Below are 19,850 nucleotides of genomic sequence, written 5' to 3'. Positions count from 1 at the left end.
TCACTTTTGGCTTCACCACTCCTGAGTAATGCACCTACCCCAAATCTTTACACCACATCATATGTACTCTCTCTGTATCCATTATGCACAGGTGCTACTGTGAGTAGGTGTGCATGTAAGGCCCTCAAATCATGGAGGAGAGGGACAAAGCCGGACTATGAAGAGAGTGTTGGCTCCATTCAGGGGCCCAGCAACAAAGTGGGCTCCAGAGTAGTCAGGAGAGCGAAAGAGGAGCCAAGTAAGAGGTTGTGGCTTGGAGAAGGCTGCAGTTTTACTCCCCTTAGCCATAGAAGGGGTTGTGGGGACTACTGTGGGACCGGGGACAGCTGAATGACTTGAAAGATGCAATGCATGGCTACAATAGCCCTTTTCCATCCTATGGGCGCTAATTTGACCCCTTTCTTGGTTGTCTCAGCATCACAAGGCCAATGGCCGAATGGACCATGGAGACTGATTTGTGCTTTCATCCCTAGATGTGGGTCCACCATGGCAGGTTTGAGCCCTATCAATGAGGTGGTATGAAAAAGATTCTGAATCTGTCCCATGGCTCAGTAGGGGATTCAGTCTTCAGGACTGTCAGTGCAGAACCCTCCACCAGCACTGATTTTCACACTGAAAAAAATAGAAAAAGAGTGTGAGGAGGAAAACAAATGGGTAAGCTTGGAGTGTCCTCCTCGCCAAAAACTCAAAAGCTAATAACAAAATGTTTAAGTACATCAGAAGGAGGAAGCCTGCTAAACAACCAGTGGGGCCCCTGGACATCGAGATACAAAAGGAGCACTTAAAGAGGATAAAGTCATTGCGGAGAAACTAAATGAATTCTTTGCTTCAGTCTTCACTGCTGAGGATGTTAGGGAGATTCCCAAACCTGAGCCATCTTTTGTAGGTGACAAATCTGAGGAATTGTCACAGATTGAAGTGTCACTAGAGGAGGTTTTGGAATTAATGGAGAAACTTAACAGTAACAAGTCACCGGGACCAGATGGCATTCACCCAAGAGTTCTGAAAGAATTCAAATGTGAAATTGCAGAACTATTAACTATGATTTATACCTTGTCCTTTAAATCAGCTACTGTACCCAAAGACTGGAAGATAGCTAATGTAACGCCAATATTTATGAAGGGCTCTGGAGGTGATCCTGGCAATTACAGACTGGTAAGTCTAACGTCAGTACCAGGCAAATTAGTTGAAACAATAGTAAAGAATAAAATTGTCAGACACATAGAAGAACATAAATTGTTGGGCAAAAGTCAACATGGTTTCTGTAAAGGGAGATCATGTTTTACTAATCTATTAGAGTTCTTTGAGGGGGTCAACAAACATGTGGACAAGGGGGATCCAGTGGACATAGTGTACTTAGATTTCCAGAAAGCCTTTGACAAGGTCCCTCACCAAAGGCTCTTATGTAAATTAAGTTTTCATGGGATAAGAGGGAAGATCCTTTCATGGATTGAGAACTAGTGAAAAGTCAGGGAACAAAGGGTAGGAATAAATGGTAAATTTTCAGAATGGAGAGGGGTAACTAGTGGTGTTCCCAAGGGTCAGTCCTAGGACCAATCCTATTCAACTTATTCATAAATGATCTGGAGAAAGGGGTAAACAGTGAGGTGGCAAAGTTTGCAGACAATACTAAACTGCTCAAGATAGTTAAGACCAAAGCAGACTGTGAAGAACTTCAAAAAGATCTCACAAAACTAAGTGATTGGGCAACAAAAAGGCAAATGAAATTTACTGTGGATAAATGTAAAGTAATGCACATTGGAAAAAATAACCCCAACTATACATACAATACGATGGGGGCTAATTTAGCTACAACTAATCAGGAGAAAGATCTTGGAGTCATTGTGGATAGTTCTCTGAAGATGTCCACGCAGTGTGCAGCAGCAGTCAAAAAAGCAAACGGGATGTTAGGAATTATTAAAAAAGGGGTAGAGGATAAGATGGAGAATATCTTATAGTCCTTATATAAATCCATGGTATGCCCACATCTTGAATACTGCGTACAGATCTGGTCCCCTATTTCAAAAAAGATATACTGGCTTTCGAAAAGGTTCAGAGAAGGGCAACTAAAATGATTAGGGAACGGGTCCCATATGAGGAGAGATAAGAGACTAGGACTTTTCAGCTTGGAAAAGAGGAGACTAAGGGGGGATATGATAGAGGTATATAAAATCATGCGTGGTGTGGAGAAAGTGAATAACGAAAAGTTATTTACTTGTTCCCATAATATAAGAACTAGGGGCCACCAAATGAAATTAATGGGCAGCAGGTTTAAAACAAATAAAAGGAAGTTCTTCTTCACTCAGCGCACAGTCAACCTGTGGAACTCCTAGCCTGAGGAGGTTGTGAAGGCTAGGACTATAACAGGGTTTAAAAGAGAACTGGATAAATTCATGGAGGTTAAGTCCATTAATGGCTATTAACCAGGATGGGTAAGGAATGGTGTCCCTAGCCTCTGTTTGTCAGAGGGTGGAGATGGATGGCAGGAGAGAGATCACTTGATCATTACCTGTTAGGTTCACACCCTCTGGGGCACATGGCATTGGCCACTGTGGGTAGACAGGATACTGGGCTGGATGGACCTTTGGTCTGACCCAGTATGGCCATTCTTATGTTTTCCTTCCTGCAAATAAATGGGGGGAAGCAGCTGTGACTGGAGCATAGCAAAGATTACATGGTATTTAAAGGGAGACACGGAAAGTTACTGTGGGTGCTGCCAGACAAATATTAGGTAGTTTGTAAGGTGCTAGCATGTGAAACTCTTGGCCTGATCCTGTGAGATGCTGAGCACCTACAGCTCCCACTGAAATCCATAAGAAGAGTAGAAGATTAGCAGCTCTCAAAAGCAGGCTCTCCAAGATCAGAGACAGTGCTTTGGTCATTCATGTTCCATTTTCAGCTTGATGTAATTTATGCTTATCTTATGAAGGGAAACTGAAGAGTTTTTCTCTGGGTGTGGGTGGGTGGGTGGGGTGGGGTGGGAGGAGAGAGATGAAAGGAGGAAAGATCATGAATAAGGTTGGAAGGAGAAATTATGCTGTAAAAGGTTAAACTACTTATGGAGGCAGCCAAGATGGGAACAAAAGGGAAAGCATCAGTTAGTGGATCAGAGGATAAGAAGCAAACTATTAGATTAAGGGGGAGAATTGAAGACATGATGGTCTGGTAACTTACCTTCATGTTGTCCCCTTCATGTTAGAAATGATCTGTGGAAGCCAGGCTGCGATTCAGGGAAAAAATGCAAATCAAATATCACTTTAATCGTGACCTCTGAGGCAATGGTAGAATTGCTCTTCCCAAATCTTTGTTGCCAGCAATGAGAGTCAGCACAAAATCCCAATGAAAGCTTTGAAATCCTCTAGTATTTAGCAAATATTGTCAGTACTGGCTGAATTTCTCAAAGCTTGGGCATTCTTTCTGTTCAGCTATGCTTATCCAGCCTTAATCTGGACTATCCAGGTTTATGGTGGATGTGCACCAGGCCTGAGCTTTCTCTTTTCTAACACATCCCATACTCAAACGCCCCAGCCATCCCTAGATTAATCTTCAATAGTTTTCACTTATTTGACCATGACTGACTCTCTGAGTGGGGGTGGCTTGGTGGCCCACACCCCAAGTGAGGTGTCCCCTTGTGGGAAGCCTTCTTTTCAGGCAGTCCCTTGGATGGCAGTTCTTCCTCACCTACTTGTTTTTAAAAGCCTTCATACGGAGGTCCGGGAACGCTTCTTCCACCACCCCCCTTCTGACCTTTCTTGGGGAAGCCAGGCTGAGGAACTTGCACAGAGGCCAATTTATCTTTGTTTTTATTTAATTTAAAAAAAAAGTGTGTGTGTGTGTGTGTTGCAGGGGCTGGGGGGGAAATTGCTCTTGACAGAAAGCTGCTGATGCGGTTTCCCTGCTTGCTTACAGGGCAAAAGGACCCTAGGGGTGTGAATGGCGAATTACATATCGCTACGCAGGCTAGAATCTCCCTAACACGCTCGCCGCATCTGTGTTGCCAGCTCACATGATTTTTACTATGGTATTTGTGGCATTTCACATTTTACTTAGAGCCCCCGCTCCTGGAGACTGTTGATCTACAGGAGAATTTCAGCTTTTTTATTTATTAAAGCTTTCATCGTTGCGGAGCAAAGACTGAAAACAAGACCTAGGACTAGAACCCTAATTTTTTTTTATCATGATATCTCGTTGTTTGCAGTGTTATTCACAGGATGTTAGAGAGAGAAGGTAGATGAGGTAATATCTTTTATTAGTCCATCTTTTGTTGGTGAGAGAGACAAGCGTTTGAGCCACACAGAGTTCTTCTTCAGGTCGTATGTTTCCCAGAGCTGAAGAAGAGCTCTATGTAAAGCTGGTGTCTCTCGCCAACAGAAGTTGGTCCAATAAAAAATATTACCTCACCCACCTTGTCTCTCTAGGATCTCGTGACTTTTGAACTTTAGAGTTAGTAATACTTTGGCTATGATGATCTGCTTTGGTTCATATCCCGAACAGCTGGGCACTATTCATGTGCTCTGCTAAGCAGCAATCATATCCTATCTTACCCCTCCAAACACTGACTGCACTTGTGTGGTGTGTGTGTGTGATGTGATGTGATTCCAGTTTGTGTAAATGGCTGAGAGTTCCTTTGGCATGTATTGGAAGTTCATTAATTAATGATTATTCTATCATGTATTCTCTGCTCTCACCTTAATACACACTGCTGTAAAACTTCAAAAGATCATTCCTGTGTCTGGGCAGCTGTGCTGACTAATAGGAAAGCCTGGTGTTTGCGGTGGCGCAGGGTATAGTGACTGACAGGTCAGACTGAAATGGAGGAAAGCCTCGGTGACTGCAGATGATCAGTCAACAACTTGAGTTGTCATAGCATCAGCAAGTTTTGCACAGACCTCCGCAATGGAACATATGTAGCTACGCCACTGAGATTAAAAACAAACAGGAAAAAAACCCCACATATGGCCAGAAAGACAATGACTTCTGTGAACCATTGTACATGCATGTGATGCTGGCTCCCGGGGGTCTGTTACTGCCTTTTATTGTAAATTGTAGCAGCATGCCGCTGAGTCGGCTCTTGCCAAGCAATGTAAGCCACAGACTGCTGCCCTTAAAGGTCAGAGCTCAGCAATGTGCCAAGCCTGAACTCTGACAGGATGCCTTTATATGTCATCTGTTAAATACTGACAGCGTGCTCAGTGCTGTATAAGATGCAAAGGTGAAGGCAGTCCCTGCCCCAAAGAAAGTAACCTGCTAACTAAGGTGGAGCGATTTTTTTTAAATCAGTGATTTTTAAATAACTGAATTTACTTCAATTTAGACTTTGTAAAACTAATCTGAAAATTGTGCTATTGCAACTCTAGATTAAAATTTATAATGAACTGATTTACAAATGCTGTTTTTGTTTTAAATGGAATTACAGTTAGGGCATCTTATTTGAATCTTATAAAACTGCTATAGGCCACACCCTCTCCCTAACCCACCAAAATATTGAAAATTTAAGACTGATCGTTCAAACACTTGCACAGGTATGGAAATTCATTCTCACACAGTCTCATGGATTTCAGGTATTCATGTGCTTACAGCTAAAGGCTAAACATGTGCATAAGAATTTGCAGTATCAGAGGCTAAGTTTCAAAATAAAACTTCAATGTTAAAAAAAGTAATTTAGATGTTCAATAAATTAAAAAGTTCACAGTAAATCTGTTCACACATGCCTAAAGTTATGCAATAAAACCCATATTTAGGCACCGAGAGATGTGATTTTTTTTTAAGCACCAAAGTTATTTAGGAGCACAAGTCCAAGTGACTTCAAACTGCAAACTCCTATGGAAGATTATAGCCTGGTCAAAGCACTTCAGCTTTCTTGACTTCTGGAAATTTGGATTTATTGGAAGATGGTGGTGGCGGCAAATATTTGGTTATCAGTTTTGAGTTTGTTGTGTTATTGCAACAAGGAAGTTGTCTCTTTCAGCACAGATGAGCATTTCAAGTGTGAAACTTCTTAGAATTTCAGATGTTAGAGAAAATATCTATAACAGTTAAAAAACTAATTAATTACAGATACAAATACAAAACAAATCCTATTAGTGATTTAAAACTATAAAATTGAAAGAAAGTGAAGAACTAGCAACATGTAAATAAAAATCAATTTAAAAAATCATGCTTTAAATAAAATTACGTGACTTTTATCCATCCTGCTGTTAACAACACTCGGGGCTTAACAACACACACTACCACTTATGGTGGTATAACTTACGTTGCTCAGGGGTGTGAATGAGCCAGCTCCCTGAGTGACATGAGTTACACCGACCTAAGCGCTGGTGGACAGTGCTGTTAGCTGGAGAAGCTCTCCCGGCCGACATAGTTACTGCCTTTCGTGGAGGTGGCTTTATTATGCTGATGGGAGAGCTCTCTCCTGCAAGCGTACAGCGTCTTCACCAGATCTACTACCGCAGCACGGCTGCTTCACCGGTGTAGCACATCTAGTCTAGACTAGCCCACAGTCCCTATTTTTAAAATGCTTTACAAACATTAACTATGCGTGTGTGAGCAGTCCGTAAGTTTGACGATGACATTTTCATGCATCTCTCTTTGTGGGTTCTGGAGTGACTCTGAAGTCCAAAGCGTGACGCGCATGCTCATGAGTAGATTGGGCAGACAAAGTCATCGGTGAGCATCTTGGTAACTATAGCAGTAGTATGATGCTTTTCCCTTGCAGCTAACAATCAATTATTTCTGTCCTCTTCAAAGGCTTGGAAAGCTCTGAGTGTTGTGTGTTGCCATGCTGATGTATTTAATGCAGCCTTCTCAAGATCATTCGGTTCAATTGCACCAAAGCGTATACCGTTCTTGATGCTGTCCTTGTAGCACTTTCTGGGGCGGCCTTGATTCCGATGTCCTTGTGCCAATTCTCCACAGAAAATTTTTCTGGGGAGTCAATAGTCAAGCATCCTAATGCTGTGTCCAACCCAGCGTAGTTAGGCTTTTAGCCACATGGCCTTGACTTATGGCATTTGACTTTTGGAGAACCTCCAGGTTGGTAATTTTGTCCTGCCAGCAGATCCCCAAAATGGTTCGCAGAGGCCGCATATGGAAGGCCTCTAGTTGCAGATCAAACATTAACTAACTATTCCTGATATTGTAAATTTAGTTATTTTTGTTTTCTGTGCGATGCAACTTTTAAACTTCTAAGGGGTGTAGCGTCTGCAGAAGTGGCGGCTATTTTGTGATGCCGTTAATGCATTATATGAGAAAAGAGATAAATTTCACTGTCCTAGAGGGACCTTGCTTTTTAGTTTGTTTATTCTCTTATAGTCACCTTGATTGACAGTTCTGACAACTTGGGGAATCTGTCAATGTATAAGTCATGAATTCTGGTTGATATAATGAAGCTGCTATTTTGAAACTGCAATATCATGGAATTTCTCTGTGTATGTGAAATCCACCATTTGCTGATGGATGGGGGAGGCTATAGCACATCACTGCCGGGCCAGGGACAATGAAGGGGTGTTACCTTTAATGACTATGCTCGGACTGAACAATGGGTGTGCTGAGGAGGGTACCTGAGTGGGGGAAATCAGTTCGACTAAGTTTCTCTTCAGGGGGTGGGGCTGGTGGAGTAAGAGTGGAAAATGGCCAGCAACATAACAAAGACCCCAAGTGTTGGTAGGGAGACAAACTTGGAGGACTTGCAGAACAGGAGACAGGAAGCCTGGGGCAAGAGAGGGGAAAAGATGGATAGCAAGATGGGTCTAGCTTTAATTGTGGGACTAATCAGGGTCAAGGAAATCTAACCAATCTAGAGAAGCTCTTTGATTCTGAAGACAAGCCATGGGTTGTAGGGAAAGGATCCTGGGCACCCCAGAGAACTTGGCTCCAGCCCAAAGTTCTCTCCAGTGGTAAGGAACTTGAGACCCGGTAGTGTGTATAGGAGTGTTGTTTTGTATAGATCTGTGTATTGCTTGTGCTATTCAGTAAAGAGCAGTGGTGTTCGGAATCCCATGCTGAGTCTGTTTGTCTGGCTGTATTTGATTTCAACTGTCATGTGCCCTTGAAGAGTTAAACTATAAATCCAGGGTGCCCCCCTGGCTGGAGGTCTGGGAGAAGGTGTGCTTAAGTTAAAGGACAGTGAGGTGTCAGAACCAGTCCCAGGGGCTAGGCCGTTTGAGTGCAGGGTCTCAGCTCTTGGAAGAGGGAGCTAGAGAGGGTCGGCACCTCCAGAGCATGCCTAGAGACCACAGCGAGGGGTGGTGTCTGCACTTTGTTCAGATTTGAGGCTTAAAGAGCACACAGGCAGAACCCAATGAGAGAGGCTGGCAGCACAACAGTTTGGGGAGCCTCCAGCCAGAGAGGGAACGCTACCAGGGCTGTATGTGACAAAAGTACAGGGCTTCTGTGGCTGCAGTGATCTGTCTTAACAAGTGCACAGAAGCTAAGAGCAACAGAAATAAACAGTTTGGAGGCTAATTGTGGATGTGGGAATAATGGCTGAGTTTAATAAGATTGTAATCGAACTGAATATATTGGAGAAGAGGACAATAAACCTGGGCTTTTGCAAAATCCCACCCCAAACTCATCTGTAGGCTCCTGAGTGATAACATGCTGCTAAAAGAAATGCCAGGTTAGAAGGTTTGCACTGCAAGAACAACTTGCTGGCTCTACTCCACTCTCATGATTTCATCCCACTTCTCTCAGTATTGGGGTTTTTTATTCTTAAAGCTCTGGCTCCTGGAGTCATTACCTGAGTTCCTGGAGATTACCTGAGAATCTGGTGTATCGTTTTCAAAAAAGTAAGTTTTTAGCCCTCATGCCTATGGGACAAAAAGCTTGAAAACATGAACCCTAAAGACTCAAGCCAGGAAGCAAATGATAAAAACCCCAATTTAAAAAACAAACAAACAAACCAACAACATGATTTTAGGTGGCCTGAGTCCAGCTTGTTGGAATACCTGGAGCTGACAATACTGGATGATACTCAAAGGGCATGCCATTATTTGTAACATCTCCTCCTCCAAATTAACCTTTCCATGGGTGTTGCACATTCCACCCTGGGGTACTGCAGCAAGCCGGTGGGGTTAGTGACATATGGCTGGGTTACCCCCAGCTGGTGACTGTGAGGAGCATAATAAAGGCGGCTTCTATCCTGTATGTGTCTCTGTCTGCAACAAAGTGCAGCTTGGTTAAACTCTGCCAACTGGATCTGGGTCAAAAACACTAGCTCGCCCAACCTCACCAGTGCTCCTAAGGCTTGTGGTTAGTGATCCATTGGCAGCTTGTGACGTGCTGTGATAAGCAGTACATCTTGGCAGATCGCGTGTGCCCTAGGGACGCTTCCTGAATAGGAGGCAGAACTTGGTCACTGAACGAGCTCTGGCCAAAGCAGAGCAGCAAATGGCATGTGAACATAATGGTCTAACTTTCCTCCATTCTCTTTCCGTGCTTCCCTATTTTCCTCCTCCCATCCTTAAATACTGTCAGCTGAATTAAAAATAAAAAAGCGAGTTTGCTGCTCTGCAGTAATCGCTATCCCTCAGACTGGAAATGAGGTGATGGTAAATGTCCAGTTTTTAATAGAACCTTCTGTATCCCTTTTCATAATCCCACCTGCCCTCTTTCCCCTCCCATCCCGCTTTTATCCTGTTCTTTTTCACCCTCCTATAACTCCCTCTGACCCTCTTCGTCTAAGCAGTGAGACCAGTCTAACTGGGAGTGATGTGGCAGGAAAGCTGAGCTGTTTTGATGATTAGGTGCTTTCATGCCGGCGACAGGCACTCTTTTCCAACCCAACGTAGAAGGGAGAACCTGGTAAGGGACCCTACAAAGAAAATCACGTAGGAGGTCTTAGCACTGCACTAACTGCAAGAACAATTACAAAGGTGATGTGACTTTCTCTGTGCTGTGGCTTCAATGTTCCTTCCTGCTGGGGTAAGGCAGGGGGTTCTCTATCAGAAAAGGAAAGCCAGGCTTGTTACTGAAATGGTCTTGTTGTCACACTGGTGTGTGTGTGTGTGTGTGTGTGTGAGAGAGAGAGACAGACAGACAGACAGAGGGCCAGATTCATGCCTGTTGAAGTCAGTGTTGTTACACTAGCGATTTGTTTGCCCCAGTGAGTTGCATTCTGTGCTGTTGAACACAGTGAACCTGGGAAGGAGAATTTGTGCAGATTGGGGTGAGGGGAGAAGAGGGGTATGTGTGAGCGAGCATTCACACTCTGTGGTCTTCAAGGAGAAAGTAGTAATGGCTGAACCCTAAAGGTTTGGGGGGTTGGTTAGACTCTGAGAAACACCTAACAATCTTTCTGAATTCTATGGTTCTGAAAAATCTCTCCAGACTTCCAACTGGCAACATGATGACAATGGCATTTCTGCCTGTCTCTGCTGGTCCCAGAAGCAGGACACACAGAGGCTACATTAAAAATGGGAAGTAATGGGGAAGGGAGAAAATGAGCAGAATATTTTTGAACTACAGATGTTCAGTGAAGGCTTGTTATAGCCTTACTTCATTCTGACTGGTTCTCCAGTCTCTCAGGATGGGATGACAAGGTTTGGATTAAATAAGAACCCACTGAACTTTTGTCCAAAGTGAGCTCTTTCTGAAGTTTGAAAAAGTTCACTCAACTTTTGTTGCAATGCATTTCTACTCGCAAAATAACTCTAGAAGCCCTAAAATATTATGGGAATAAAACATGTCTTGTATTTCCCACTTGACTAAAATTGGGAAATACCAGAATTCTTGCAAGAAAGTGTGATCTCATGAGGTCTCCTGACTAAGCTATCAGGATATGAATCTGAACTTTTGGATGCTTATTCAAACAATGTCTGAATGGTGGTGCATATAGCTATGTAATTGGAAAACCATGTTTTTCTGTCCTGCATCTTTAAATTTCCAAGAGTCTGCGGCTTTGCAGAGGCAGTGGCTGTTGTGTGAAGCAGAGCTGATGCAGCATGTTACAAAGTGCACAAACAGTGCTCTCTCCTGCTCTCTGTCGTGGAAACTTTACTTGTTGTTTTTCCCTAAATCTACAATAGAAGTCATTCTGACTGAAAGCACGTGATTGCTCTTTAGATATGGAAGAAACATCGCATAAACTTTCGGAAGGTCCCTGATCGCTATTGTGTGTATGTAAGGAGAAGATAGCCTGTGTACCAGTAATCAGACTGAACTGATGTGAAATTGTATAGTTTCAATTTCCTTCTGGCTGCTTCATTTCTCCTCAGCTCTGGTATCCTGGCCAAATTCCCACAAAGGTAACTAACTATATTCTGCCTCCCTAAGTGAACCCAGCAGCTGCAAATGATACAAAATACTTCACTTCCTGTTCCAAACTGAACAAGCACCCAGTGCTGGCCAGTTTTGCTTTGTGTAGTTAGGCAGCTGTGGTGTTCCACTCCAGAAATGGCTGTGTAACTCACACTGTATGAGTGTGGTTTTCTGTTTCTCGCTAATAGCTGGACCACACTGAGGTTTGAGTGTTTTTAGCTCAGGCTGGAGTGTAAGGGGCAGCAGATGCCGCTTCTGGAGTTGTAAAGGAGCCAGATGTGCCACAGGAATTCCAGGTCCAGCTGCCAGCCCCTCTGTGAAATATACCTTGCTCTGTGTTCCCCTTTGGCAGTACAGACTCATAGAAATGTAGGGGTAGAAGGAACCTCCAGGTCATCTAGCCCATTCCATGCTGAGGCAGGATTAAGAATAGCGGCTCTGTGACTATATTTATGTTAGTCAGGAGACTGTACTCTTTCTCCTCTCCCCCAGAAAGTGAGAAGCCATAGATCAGAAGTTACTGTTGCTTCTTGCAGCATTAACTTCCATGGGGGAATCTGTCAGATATTACATGGCTTTCCTGGGGTCATATGCTGCACCCAGACAACTCACTTTGAAATCCGCAAAGCCCCAAATGCACAGTCTTCATAGGAGGAGGATGTTGATGACTGAGATGCAAGAAAAACCATGTGAATTTGGCCGTGCGTTAATGGAACTCTTGGTTATATTATCTCATACTTTATAAAAGGACCGGAGCACTAAAAACCACCCAAATAACATTTGGGCCTAAATAAAGGCCCATTCTATATTTAGTTTTTTCTGAGGTAACAATTTCTAGCTCAGGTATTGCAGCTCTCAGCTACTTTGTGTCCTTCCTCAGATAAGCTTGGTGTTGTCTGTCTTTGCTAACAAACTTCTCAGATGTGTGTTTGCTAGGGCGGGTAGGTTTGGGGGGTAGATTAACATCTGTCTTTAAGGAAAGCGTAGTGACTCACTTTGAGGTTTCAGAGTTGCTGGGGGGGTGCTAGTGGGGGGACAATGAGCATGTGTCACATCTTATATACTGCTGCAGGGAATTAAATTAAAAGGACCTGGTGGTTACGGACATTGTGATTTTTGCGGTTGGTTGCTACAGAAGCTAACAGTTCTCTGTCTGCCAGCAAATGGGAATAAATCTCAGAGGTCAGAGCTGTTGGTTTCACCAACGGGATTGAGAACCATCTTTGCAACTGGGTTGCAGAAGTGTCATGAATGATCTCATGAATCAGCTGGCCTTGAGTGAGAAAGAAAGAAGAAAGGCTGAAGAAATGGATCAGGAAAGTTCTTTACCTTACTGGCATTTAAAATATTCCTGTCTTTGGTCCCCTTTCTTCCTTCCAACCTCATTCAGGGGTCAGCAGGTGTGGCTCTGTGAAAGAAGCCAGTTTGTGCCACAAGAGCGAAGTGGAGTGCAGCTGGAAATGGGTTCGGAGAGCCTTAGAGAGCTCCTGGAGCCAAGGGTACTCTGCTGGTTGCACTGCCTGCCTGGTGGGGAGTATTGGCATGCAATCTGTGGAGAAGCCATTTCCTGAAGGCATTCATGAAAAGCAGGGTTATATTGACACTACCTTAAGGGGGCATGCTAGGAAGAGTTTCCCTCAACTGGAAATGAGGGAGAATTTTCCAAAGCTGGATTAGCGCATAGTAGCAGGCCACTGAGGTGCAATGCCAAACTGGCATCATTTTACCACCTTCAGGAATTCCAGCACTCCCGGAATCAGAGTTCAGGGGTCAATTTAACAGAAGGACAATGGGCAGGGTATAGCTAGAGATAACACCTGACCTTGTTGCCTCTGTGGCTGCTGGGAGGTACACACTCCATGTGTCATAGCATGCAACTTTTAATCCCTGGGAGCAAGCTTTCTCATGGTAGGCAGGCACAGGTGTGAGTGTTCATGTTCTTCTTTCGGTTTATTAAGCACACTGTTAGATCTTTCTAATAGTGCCTGCCATGTTAGTGATCCTCTTTATGATGGTGTATGAGTATATGAACCTTGGGAAAGTGTGGGCATAATGCAGATGAGACAATGTATCAGCTGGTGTTCATGAACACTTCCAGTTGGTAGCTGTGTGCCAGCATAGCCTTTGGTTCTTTCTCCTTCTGCAGTTCTGAAAATATGTTCCGTCAAGAATCTCTTTCTAGCTTGCCTGCTTCTCCTTACCTTTAGATGTCCATGGTGCCATGTGACTGAGGGCCCAGACTTCTACTGGAGGAAAGGAATATCTGGGATGTTCAGGAGTGATGCTGTAAGGTTCTGAATTGACCTAGCCCACCTCCAGGATCAGACCCGTGTTCTAATGTGCAGCATATACAGAATTTGGTAGAGGAGAGGGGGTAAAGAGAAGGAGGTTTCCAAAAGCTTTGTAACACCTAAAGCAGTGATTCCCAAACTTGTTCTGCCACTTGTGCAGTGAAAGCCCCTGGCGGGCCGTGCTGGTTTGTTTATCAGCCGTGTCTGCAGATTTGGCCTATCACGGCTCCCAGTGGCTGCCGTTCGCTGCTCCAGGCCAGTGGGAGCCGCTGGAAGCAGTGCAGGCCGAGGGACATACTGGCCACCACTGGGAGCTGCAATCGGCCGAATCTGCAGACGCGGCAGGTAAACAAACCAGCACGGCCTGCCAGGGGCTTTCCCTGCACCAGCGGTGGAACAAGTTTGGGAACCGCTGACCTAAAGAAAGATGAGTGCTTACTAGCATGGAAAGCAATTTTGTAAAAGGAAAAATTAACAATAAAGACAGAGAAATGTAACAAAGAGCTGAACACATACTAGTATTAGAAATGTGAAATTCCCGTCTGAAGAAGATAGTAATATATTTTCTCACAGTAATACACCTACAGAGCTATTAGCTAAACCAGCTCATGAGACTGTTTAATGTACAATGCACACACAGGAAACAGTGAACATGAAACTATCCTCTATGTTGAAATCCCTACAGTACTTTTGTCCCTTTTCTAAAATATCCTGATAAGCATTAACAAATTATTCAGACTATGAGCCGAAGAGTTTCATTTATTTAGATCCCTTTGATAGGAGAGTGAAAATCAAAAGACTAGGAGAACTTCCTCAACATTCTGTGTAGTTGCAGAAAACAATTTTAAATATTCAGGCTATTGGTTTTCTGCAGATACAAATTCTCTGTATAAAAATTGTTTCTCCTCTAAAGGCCTTATGACAAGTATTCACAAAGAATATTAGTTGTTTGGGAAGGATTGCTGAGGTTAAAACTGTGTAAATATATTTTTATTCCTACCTATAAACATTACTGTATGTTCTTTTATCAGAATTAGTAAGAGAAGAAAAAAATCTTAACTTTCATGGAAGCAAGATTGGGCCTCCAGGGTGTACGGCACCCCAATATAGATATAGGTGAATGAAAAGAGAGACCCTTTCTTCTCACCCCAGGTATTCCTGAAGATTTGGAGTTACCTGCCCCTAGTTTTAGAATTCTGTTCCATAATATAATCTTTGCCCTATTAGGTAAAAACAGCGATATTTTTTTTCTCTATTTTTGTGCTTGGATTGAAATTGAACGAGCAACAACTAAAACTGTTGTAAGCATCTGCCGTGAGCATTATGGACATCATGGACCTAATCTTGCGCTCCGTTGCACTGAGGTAAACCTGGAGTCGGTGTTACTCTGAATTTACAACAGTGTAAAGAAGAGTAGAATATGTCTCCATATGTTTATAATTGGGTCTTCTGAACACCACTAATAATAACTTGGCAACGGAGGTTGAATGAACGGTAAGATTTAAACTGCTCCTCTATGACTAGTGCTTGACTGTTTGTAATACAGAGTATATCATGAGAGAGTTAATTCACCCTACTTTTGCATTAAAATCTCAAATGTGAAACGTGACCTTGATGAGAAACAAACTGTCTCCATTCATCTGATATACAGGCAAATGTGTGACTTTCAGTTGAATTGTATTAATTCTAATATTTAAAATTATCTTAGTAAATTATGTTATTTCTAAAATATAGGCTCAGAGAAAATATAATTTAATGACATGGAATATTGGAAGAAGAGCACCACTAACTTTGAAATAAGATCTCATTCTTTTTTTTTCCCACTTTGTTAGCTACTCAGGTCTCAAATTACAAACCCATTGTATATGAAATATAATCTTGCACTAGATCTGATTGTGTTCATTCAGCCTATTGCTCTTTTCTGCAGGTGGTTTTGATAAGTTAATGGAACCTCTTAGAATATGTACATATTCTAATCTCGGAACAACCAGTCTAGAAGACGTTTATTTCTAAACTGCAGCCAGTTGAGAACTTCAATTGTAGCAGAGTATTCAGTGCCATAGTTTCAGCTGTGATATATGGTTTATAAATCTCAATATAAACCTGACATTCTCTAGCTATTCAGAGAAACAGTGTGTGCAGCATATTTCATAGGAGAGAGCTTTGTGTAGGATTTGTTAAGCTCTGGGTAAAATATTTTTTTCTGTTTTTAAAATTCATCAACCAATGCTTGGTAAGAACATATCTTGCTCTTTGTGTGTATTATCTTTTTAACAGGCAAAAATGTTATTTGTGGGAGGCATGGCCAGGAGGATGGAATGTTGATACAAAGGTGATGAACCGTGTCCTAAAACAGTATAACCTGGGTCACTCATCACCAAACATGCTCATCAAATAACTGCATAGAAGCTTCCTCTCATCTTTCAACTGGCTGACTTTTCTCCCCTAGGGACATTAGTATTACATTGATTATAGTGTTGTGGCTGTGTACTGGAGCATACTCAAGCTCCTACCAGAGAAGGAGAGCTTTGGAAGGTTTGCAGAACCGTTTCAGTGGAACGAGGTACATCTGGCTGTGTGTTTATGTGCGTGCGTGTGTATGCCGATGAGAATTTGGGGGAATCAAACTTTGCTTTTACTTCTCCATTGCAGAGCTCTTTATTGTGTCTAAATGATGCAAAATTGATGGAGAGGATACACAAATCATGATGTTTGATGTGATTTCTGAAATCTATAATTCTGTTTGAAATAGGAGCAGTTGTTCCTGGGTTATACTGATCCAAAGGGTAACTGTTTCATTATTTAACACATCCAGAACATGTCTGCAAGTGTGTGTGTGAGATTCCCAGTGAAACTGTTTGAAGAGTCATACATGCAAAGGATCAAATTCTGCCTTTGAAATGAGCTAAACTGTCTGTGTCGTCTTCTCCTCCTCTGGTTTTGCTCTCCAGGAATAAACCCTGCTGATGCAGTTCCAGCTTTTGATGATAATTATTAGAACCGTGCACACTGGGAATTTATTTGCACAAAAGTGAGGCAATTCAGAGTTAAGGTCCTGCAGTAACTTCATTGCTGACCTCTGGTGCATATGCTTCTGAAATTACTTGTTTTATAACTGATTGTAGCCTTAATCTGAAAACAGGGCAGGATTGGTAGAAATATCAGACCCGTAAAAGAGGGGGAGAAAAATAATTTTGCAGGAAAATCTGCTAATCTTCACAGCTTCCAGAACTCAACAATGACTTTCCAGTAAGAAACAGCTTCTTATAATACTAATCATAACTGATGTGAAACATGCAATATAAAATTAAACTTTCACACTGTAAGTATTTTTTCAGAGCAATATGAACAGAACCCTGTCATGCAGTGCCTACAGTTTTTTGGCTTAGTCACAGATGGGCCCCAGGAACTTTAGGCATTAGTATAATATTCAGAACATTATATATATTCCAAAATAAAGTTTGTTGTTTTTTTTCCTCTTTTTTTTTTTTTAAATGCTACTGCATATCTCTGTATTACTGCATGTCTTTTTGTATTCCCTGTGTGGCTTATACATATTCGCTTAGAGCCTAAACCTGCTACTTCTGAAGTTGATGGCAAAATTTGTTTTGACTTAGATCTTTATCCTGCAGTTAGATCCATGCAGGTGGATCCCTGTGCCCTTGCCAAATCTCCTTAAACTCAATTGTGCTTTGCATATGTCTGCTCCGACAGAACTGACTGCGGGGATGGGGCCTTAGATGAGAATGGAATTGTGTCATTTATTTGCATTCACTTGCATTTCATTTGGATCCAATGGACCTGAATATAATCTCCCTTTCATCAATGATATTCTAATAACATTACCCCAGCATGGGTGAGATCAGAATTGAGCATCATAAGGTCTGTAAATAGTTCTCAAATTGTGGATTTGAAATCATCAGCATTCATTTAAAAATGGCTTATTCTGTGGAATGTATTCTGATTAGCACAAAATAAAGCAGACTCTCTTTAGTGGAAAGAAGAAGTGTAATGTATAATAGTAGCACTAGGGTTTTCATGTGGGATAAACAGCCGGCAGGCTCAACAGAAGTATAAAAGATACCAGAAATCCTGTACATGGTTGAATAGTTTCTGTTGTATAGACATTTTAATTACTTGCCACTGGTATGGTTTTGTAATTGTATTCTTATTGCTTGTAGTTTTTATGAATTAAAAATGGTTAAAAGCTGTATGAAACAAATTCAGACCGATCAGAATCACATTGGTACTTTAACACAATTTCAGTTGCATTTAGAAAATAAGTCCGCTTCCAGCCAGCCTTTTTACGTAGTTCATGGTCCCAGAGGTGTCCCGATATGGTGGATTTTGAAAGCTTATGTATCCAAATAAGTATCCCATCTGTATTGTACAAACTCTGGTTACATGTTGCTGACTGTAAGTTATTTCTAGAGTAAAATATAAAATATGGCCACAGAAATAACCCCAAAAGACAAAGGTATGGAGCAACAGAAATTCTACAGTAAGTCTCATCTTAGTACCTTATCAACTTGGACCCAATGTTAAAGTCCATAAAAAAAAAATGGTTCCCCCCACAACCCCACTCATCTGTTTTCCAGGTTAATAGTGGTACAAACAAGGATTCTACAGTCACAGAATTAAACTGAAAAAAGATACATAATGAATGTAATTTATTTTAAGTGATCACTTCAGGGCCATGCAATAAATGGTCATCTAAGAAATTAAAGGTTGAACAAAATTGTTCTGCAATCTATCTTGGGCATAAACACGTACTGATTATGCAGGCGAAAATGCCATTAGATTGATGGAGTTTTGCCAGCATTAGTAATATAGGATCAAGCTCATTGAGGTACTTTTAAAGCAGTCTCTCGAGACGGGGGATTGATCCATAGAGCAGTCTTTGCAATGTGAAGAGTCTGACTATGGTGGAGTATCTCTGATGTTTCTCCTGCAATTATGGAGGAGGTGAATGCATATACGTATATGCAACCAAAGCAGGACCGGGCTTCTGGAATTTCTCTCTGCAGTGTTTTTCAGATAAGATATCGTTTCCCAGAAAGGTCCAAAAGAAAAACAAATACATTTTGAATGCAATACTCCACAGATTAGATTGTTATAGAACAACAATCCCCTTCCTATGCATAAACTGTCATCCCTCACTGCGTTTGTCTGACCTGGTCAGAGAGACCTTCTGGGAAAAGGATACTATATTTCTAAGTGATCTATAAAGTACCATCTATATATAGAGCTCCATCAATAAGATAATTGTGGGTTTACAGTGCTTTTTGCATATTTTACTGTGTTCTGCTTTCATACTCTTGTAATTCAGTCTATTAAACCCCCCAGGTTTTGCAAAAATCCAGCCCTTTGAAGCTACAACTTGATGAGAGGGCTATTGTCTGCTGAGTATCTGTTCTCGGGGTCCCAAAATCAAAGGCCCAAACTGTATAAAGGAGTGAGTTTCAGATTCTTGGGTCTGTTTGTTGTGAGCTAACAGTATTGTGAACTTTGTAACCACAGAGAACCCCATGGTGGGGTTTGAATGACCAATCACCTGTTGGAGTCCACGGAATTGGGGTGATCTCTGGTAAGGTTATTAGCATGTTCATAGGTTCCTTTTATTGTTTTAATGTGTTTTCTCTGTAACACTTTCACCTTTTTTAAAAAAAAATGTGCTTGCTCAGAAAGGGCTGTGTGGTAACTTCCATGGGGAATTATGCTATTTATAGATAGATTGATTGATTCTTGGAGAAAGCAAAGCAGGCCTGTTATGGCAGTCTGACTTGCTTGGGAACTTGGTGTAGGCAAGGAAGTGTGCAGACAGGAAAAATCCCAGTCAGCAGGGGGAGATACATGACTCTGCCCAAGAGTGGTAATAGCCAAGGTGCCTGGAGTCTAGAGTGGGCCTCAGCTGAACCACAAGGGAGAGATATGGATACAGTTCCCTGAACTGTGATAGTTGACTCCAGTGAGAGTATCGGAATTTCATGCATGGAGAGGCTGTAGGATTGCACCCAATATTTTCAGGTGATGTGATGCTGAGTATAGCTGTGTGCAATTAAAGTGGCTTTTGTCAGCAACCGTTTTGAATATTGTACTAGTGACAAAGTCAGACAATTGACTCCAGAACTGAACAAGTGAGTGTTTTTTGGGAAGGCTCTATTTAAGTGGATCCACAACAGCAGCTTTTTAAATACTACACAATTTGCTTGGCTGTTAGGACCAAATAGAACCAAAAGTCTTTAAAAGTACAGAAGCAAATGTTCTTTCAGAAAACATGCTACATTGTGATTTTTTTTTTAA

General features: G+C 42.0%; 1 protein-coding gene across 3 annotated transcripts in view; it reads left to right on the top strand.

Annotated features, from left to right (window-relative positions):
- Window positions 1-19,850, top strand: part of CD247 (CD247 molecule) — an 86,356-nt gene that overhangs the window by 27,258 nt on the left and 39,248 nt on the right. The window contains exon 1 of one of the 3 annotated variants that reach the window (XM_077820325.1): window positions 14,957-15,041. The exons of the other annotated variants lie outside the window; for them this stretch is intronic. Coding sequence (XP_077676451.1) covers window positions 15,035-15,041 — 7 coding nt within the window. The 5' untranslated portion in view covers window positions 14,957-15,034. Of the gene's footprint in view, window positions 1-14,956; window positions 15,042-19,850 lie in introns of those variants that run through there. 3 annotated transcript variants of the gene reach the window in all.

The sequence above is a fragment of the Eretmochelys imbricata genome, chromosome 1, assembly GCF_965152235.1.
Source record: "Eretmochelys imbricata isolate rEreImb1 chromosome 1, rEreImb1.hap1, whole genome shotgun sequence".
Taxonomy (NCBI): Eukaryota; Metazoa; Chordata; order Testudines; family Cheloniidae; genus Eretmochelys; species Eretmochelys imbricata.
Note: the sequence above shows the minus strand (reverse complement) of the source record. Positions and strands in the feature narration are given on the sequence as shown.